The 6,250-nt window shown below is 46.8% G+C and overlaps 1 protein-coding gene across 1 annotated transcript in view; it reads right to left on the bottom strand.

Moving 5' to 3' along the window:
• Positions 1–1,344: 1,344 nt before the first annotated feature.
• The window catches only part of LOC140656375 (uncharacterized), a 30,499-nt gene continuing 25,593 nt past the window's right edge, over positions 1,345–6,250 (bottom strand). Inside the window, exons 18-21 of the mRNA XM_072872015.1 lie at positions 5,939–6,076; positions 5,075–5,241; positions 4,549–4,637; positions 1,345–1,643 (exon numbers count right to left, since the gene is read on the bottom strand). Of these exons, the coding sequence (XP_072728116.1) occupies positions 1,448–1,643; positions 4,549–4,637; positions 5,075–5,241; positions 5,939–6,076 (590 nt within the window). The 3' untranslated portion in view covers positions 1,345–1,447. The remainder of the gene's footprint in view (positions 1,644–4,548; positions 4,638–5,074; positions 5,242–5,938; positions 6,077–6,250) is intronic.

The following is a 6,250-nucleotide window of genomic DNA, read 5'->3' as shown; positions in this document are numbered from 1 at the left end:
CACAACAGAAGAGTGAGAAGCTGATTTCCATAGCCAAGCTGGCTACATTAGCTAATTGTCAAAAGGCTGTGGACCAGACCTAATTTGTATAAAAATGATCTAAGTGTAGATGTCCTTGTTAATGAAGATGCTGGAGAGGCTAAAGGCAGAGAGATCACCATGCAGCTCTAGCCTGGACAGGGTCAAGGAAGCTCCTCTCTGTTCCTGCCTTTGCCGTGGACTCACTGTGAACTTGGCAGAGTCATTTGAGCTACATAGCTTGAGCGTCCACCTGTAAACAAGGGCTGTGCTTCCCCTCCTCCTGGGAAACAATATCATTACCTTGAGATTCAGCAATGGTATCATGAGACTTCTCGTTCCAGAGGGAAGGGAAGGTGTGTCTGAACGTTTTGGTCCCAGCAGGCAGTGCTCTGTTAGGATCCCATGCCTGCCAGTGCTCCTCTCCAGCCGGCCACGTGTGGGAAGTTTTCTGTCAAGTACCCAGTGGTTTGCCAAGTGGTCAGAAATGGAGGTGTGGAGAGAGAGGTTTGCTCCAACTTTCGGGGGGGGGTGTGCGTGTGGGGAGGGGGTGTTTGCTCTCTTTTGCTTCAGACTCGACTGAAGGAAGAGGAAGGAAGTGCTGAGTTCAGAGGAATGTGTGTGGAACAAGGGGCAGTCATCTTTTAAAGGCCACCAGCTGGCCCCTGGTTACCCTTCTTCGATTAATCTTGCCTGCTTTATCCAGGGGCATTGGACTTCAGAGCAAGAAAGTGCAGCGTTTGCTGGCTGGCTTGGGAAGACTGATGAGGTTGTCCTACAGTGTTATATGCTTGCCGCAGGTTGTTGTCCATGGGACCTCTGAGATAGAAACCAAGAGTGAGCAGCAAGAGAGGCTGTTGCTGCTGGGCCCACCTGAAGAGACATGGTGCTGAAGATCTGGGAGTTGGTGACAGAGCAGCTGCCATGATAATGGACAACAGTGACACAAGGTGGAGGAAGGGAAAAATCCCGCAATAGGAAATCTAGAAGGACTGGAGGTTCAGGGAAGCAGGAGGTCTGCAAGACCAGAAACCAGCTTTTCTTTACAAAAAAGAAGGTCCCTGGGTTGGGCCCTCCTTCCCTCCTTCCCAAGACCAAAACAGATGAGTGTTCCTCTTAGAGGGGGAGATGAAATAAACTCTCAACAGGCAGTAGACAGAAGAACCAAGCTGTGGTTGCTGTAACCCACAAAAAAAAAAAAAAAAAAAAGAGAGAGAGAGGGAACACCAGGAGACAAACATGAGTGTGAACAGTGCAATACCAGTTGTCACCATTGACACTTCACCTCCCAAAAGGTAGCATGCACCGAAAGGCTAAGTCCCCTGGTCAGCAGCCAGCTTTTGAGCTCTAAGCTCAAAACACAGCCCAGTTCCTGGAAATAGCAATGCTGGGACTGCAAGGAGGTGATGGATGAGAAAGCCATGGTGCTCTAGTCCATCTTCCATACCTTCACCTCTGGCCAGCTCCTGCTCTTGACTTGCTCCTGGCTGACACTGGAAGTGCTGATTTCTGGGGAAATGGGCTCGTAGGAACGGAGAGACAAGCTTGCAGCAAGAAGACCCATCCGGACACAGGTATCTGTGTCATGTTTAGCAAGCATCCCTGCAAGGATTCCCGCCATTAAGCTGTGGAGAGAAAGAAAGGCAGTTTTGAACACTGGGGAACAGCTTTGACCTCGGGAACATGGCCATTCGTTTGTAAGAGAATTCATTTGGACCCAAAACAACACTTACAGAAGCAGAATATGTCACACAGGAGGGGTGAGGTTATAATGAAAAGTTTCTGCTTTTTTATATTTATTTTTAAATTTAGAGTAAAAAACAGTGCTATTTATTCGCATTTTATTTGCTTCTCATCTGAGAAGTTGAGGTACTTTCCCATTCCACCACATTTTCTTTTCTCCCCAGTTTTCCAGGTGAGGCAGGAGAAAAGAAAGGAGTCTAAGAAGGGAAGAATCTGTTTTTCCCTTGCTCTCTAATTATTTTGTCACTTCTCTGCTCCTTGTTGGTGCCTCATTACATTTCCTCCTGTCCCCAAAGGGGTGGATGGGAAGAGGGGTACAGTTTCCATATATATGTGAGTGGGGCAACAGAAACAGCTGGAAAAAGAAATCCAAAGCTGAAATGAGATCGTAGATTCAGATTTTTGTAAACTTTAGCTGCGGTTTTCCATTTGAGATTTCCCAGTAAAAATGATGTGAGTGCTTGGAACAGCAGCGGTCACCCACAGGCCCTCACAAGGCACCGAGGAGGCCATCAGGAGAAGGGGATGACTTTGCCCTCTGCCTGGCTTGCAGGGGAAGGCTCTGCTGAGGCATGGATATGTGCATGGGAACAACTACTGTCTATTCATAGCTAAATGCAGTAATGATGCTCGGAAGCTAGGAAAGGACAAAGGAGAAGTGAAAGAGAAGGGAGAAGATAATGACATCTGAGAGGAAGAAGCAAGGACAGGAAAATGTGACAGCAGGGAGGATTAATGAGCAAATCTCTGGGGAAGGGAAAAAGATCACTTTTTTTTTTTTTTCCACTCTGGCTAATTACCTCAACATCTTTTTATCCATAACAAAGGCATAGAAGATTATGATTTCCATAAACCATTCAATCTCTCAACAGTTCCAGCAGTTCAGAGTAAATATTTGGGGGAGCATCCCCTAGCAATGCCGTGTGCAGGCACGCGGTGTTATGTTGTCACGGCAGCCAGGAGCAAGGAGCAAACAGCCGCTGCTCCCTGCACACACGCACGGCTCCTTGGGCAGCATCTCTGGAGCTGTAGGAGAGCTGCAGGGCCAAAGTGAGGCGTGAAGTGCCCTGGATCACTGCGTCTGGGTGCGCAGTGTCCCCTGACCAGTGCTTCAAAAGTGCGAGGGTTCACGGGGGCTGAGCCATGAATGTGTTACAGCCCCGGGTTATACCCTGCTGCGTAGTCCCTTGAAAGCGCCAGCAGGCTGGGCTTGGGCAACTTTACCCGTTTATATGCTGTGGAGATGGCATGTACGTCAATGTAGTGTCCCAGCATTTCCAGCCTGTTTTGGCACTCCTAATCTGTAGAACAGGGATTTCTGCAGCCCAGCGGTGCAGCCGGGGTTACCAAGAAGGAAAACCCCGGATGAACAAGAGGACTATGAAAAGTCCCACATGGACCTGGGGACTCTGGGGAATGGGATTTCCAGACCAATATTACTTCAGGAATGGAAGCAGTAATGGGCCCCTAGCTTTCAGATAGCTTTGGAAGGAAAAACAAACTTCAAGTACTCCTGTGTAACTCAGTGGAGGTGTTTGGCAGTGGCGCACTTTATCTCACCTTTGGTCTTCCTTTGAATTAAGCTTTTAAAAAGAGAAAGGGAACCATAAAGAAGATGTTTAGTTTACATTAGCCTCTAGAAAAAATGGTCCTGCTGTAAGGGGTAGTTGTGTACCGAGCAGATGGTGCAGAGAGGAGGCTCTGTCCCTGGAGGGGCTGGCAGAGGTTGGGCACATCTGCTAGAAGTAGTGAGCAAAGCTGAGCTTTCCTTAGGACAGGCTGGCCCTGCGAGGTTCCTCACAGCCCCCATTCCACTGCTGTTACACTCACTGCTCCGAACAACACTTTGGTCTTCTTTGAGAAGACCAGCTTGCAGCTGCAGTCAACTCATCTCAGAGGTGACTTGGGACACAAGGAGTGTGTCCTGGTGTTAAGAGAGTTAACTAGCTTGGCAGGAAGTCATCCATTGATCCTAACTCAAATATTGAGGATGCTGTTAAGTTTCAAAAAAATTACTTTTCATTCTGCCCAGTCATAAAAGAAAAAAGAGGTGTTGCTATGTTGAGTTATTTGTAGGTAAGAGTAGAAAAATAAAAGGAAGTATCTGTCACATACAGCCTTTTGGTCTAGCCCAAGGCAATGAAAGGATAGAATCAATTATTGTAGTGTACGAAGCAAGAAGAAAAAAAAAAAGCCCTGACTACTACATATAGTTTGACAAGTTAACAAGGAGCATAATAAAATATTACTCGGACAGACTGAGAACTGATCAGTGGGCTAAGAATAATACCTGTCATTTCCTACTCCTGTGTACAGAGTTGTGTGAACAGCTAGGCAAATTATACAGCAGACTCTTTTGAAGCATGAGCTATTGCCAGAGGCAAATGCAGAACCTGATGAAATGCTTTTATAGGGTGATTTTAGCTACTGAGTGGCAGTCCCACTTCCACTGGAGAAGTGTGGAAGTAAAGCAGTTAGTTAGTAAGACAGCTTTGATGTAAGGTGGTTTACTTTGCTTTTAGCAGCTCAGCCCGGACTACTCCAGAACTACTAAATTGGCTACATGAAAGGCTTGGAGCTTAAAGAAAAGACTGGCTTCCAAGATGCTTAGGGGGACATTTTTAGCAAGCCTTGCAAGGAGTCACAGTAACCAGTCCTATTCTTGTGTCCTTAGTGTCTGTTCCTCAAACAGCAGAATGTCGTTTGCCTTTGCAGTAGAATTTCAAAGAAATCCGATTATGGCCCTTCCCCATTTTGCTGGAGAAGACAAAGTAGTGAGCAATATACCTGTCGCCGGCTCCTGAAACATTGACTGTCTCCTCCCTGCTGATGTGAATGGCGGGGTAGTGGGTGGCACAGAGGCTGGCAGCAGCAGTCTGTGGGGGGAGAGAAGGGAAGTTAGTGGGAATTGCCCAAGCTGATATGGCCTGACGTGTCTGATGCCATCCAGACCTGAACAGATGCCAAAAAAAGAAAAGGAAAAAAAAAAAAAAGGCAATAATCTTTTTTCACACTTTGAAAGAGATCAGTGATTTAAATGAAGCTTCCTGAAAATGAAGCTTCCACTCATGAATATTCATGGTAAGCACATTTAAAACTAGCTGACTATAAACACTGCTGCTAGAAGCCAGCAGTATACGGACAACTTGATTTTCTTTCAGAGCTGTGTATTCCACCCCCCCAAAACATACATTTCCCAGCAGCGATGCCATGTGTCCCAGGACTGCTGCCATGCCACCAGAAATAGCAACGGTGCTATATGGTCCCAGAAAGAAGCAACTGAGAGCTCAGAGGTTGTTTTCCATGGCGTTACCTGTTCGTGAGCTCCTGGACGAAGCGAGATGCTCCCTCCCAGGCTCTTGCCACACAGGAGGACACCATGAGCGCCGAGGGTCACCACCACACAGCGCAGGTGGGCCAGCAAAGGGCGGGTCAGGGCCATTGCAGTCTGGACAACATCCTCCAACCTGGATGGCAGCTCTTCAGAGAGCGGGGAGGAAAAACTGTGGTATAAATTTAAAGGTCCTCAACTGGCCTTTTTATGGGCTGGCAGCCTATTTATGAGCACCACTACTACTATTTATGAGCGCTACTATTTATAAGCACTTCTGAAATGTGGTTGATATAATTTTTTTTCTTTAAATCACAGGAAACATTGAATTCTCCAGTGTTAGACTTCCATACCATACCTCTATCCTATGCTGAGGAAACCACCCCCATGGGACTAAACATGTGTCTGTAGAGATCAAAAAAACTTTCATGAAGCGTGACTTCCTTGTCTTAATGCTGTTGGGTTTCCACCTGCATGTGGTGGGGTATTCAATTTCTGCAAAGGGTGGTATGGTTGGGACAGGTGCCCTCAGGGCATCATGCTTCAGAGACATGTTTACAAACCAGAGATTTTTCCTGTTTAGCTGATGAAGTGAGGCAAATGTGATCTCTGGTTTTGGACAAGAAGTCATCCCAGGCCTACTGTGCTCTTTGACAGCTCATCAGCCCGGCCTGGGCTGTACAACTGATGCAGAGATGGCTGTAAGGTGGAAGACACCAAGAGTGCTTATGAATCCCCACTGTGTTATAACCCAATTTGCTTGAAATAGGGGCTGGAGCATAAAATGCTCTTCTCCAGGATCTAGGTTATCTAGAAGTGTGACTGACCCTTCTGAGTATTCAGTACCTGCTGGCAGAGGGTTCCCGAGGGTCCGATTTATTGCTCTTAGCTCTTGCAGGTTGGGGGAAACATATGTGAGCGCTTTCCAGTTGTCTGAGAGGAATGGCTTAGAGGCCTTGTTCTCATCTGTTGGCTCATAGCACACTTCAAAACAACATTGCAATTGGTTAGTTAATTAATTTATTAGTTGTTCATCTCTGTGTCAGAGCAGGATGCAGCACAGAAGGCTTAGCATGATCTGCACAACTGGGGTTATACATGTAATCTATTAGAAACTTAAATACTATTTCCCCTATGCCTGGGACAAGGTCTCCCAGG

The sequence above is a fragment of the Ciconia boyciana genome, chromosome 1 (genome assembly GCF_034638445.1).
Source record: "Ciconia boyciana chromosome 1, ASM3463844v1, whole genome shotgun sequence".
NCBI classification, from domain to species: domain Eukaryota; kingdom Metazoa; phylum Chordata; class Aves; order Ciconiiformes; family Ciconiidae; genus Ciconia; species Ciconia boyciana.
The sequence above is the reverse complement of the archived record's forward strand: the minus strand, read 5'-3'. Positions and strand labels throughout refer to the sequence as shown.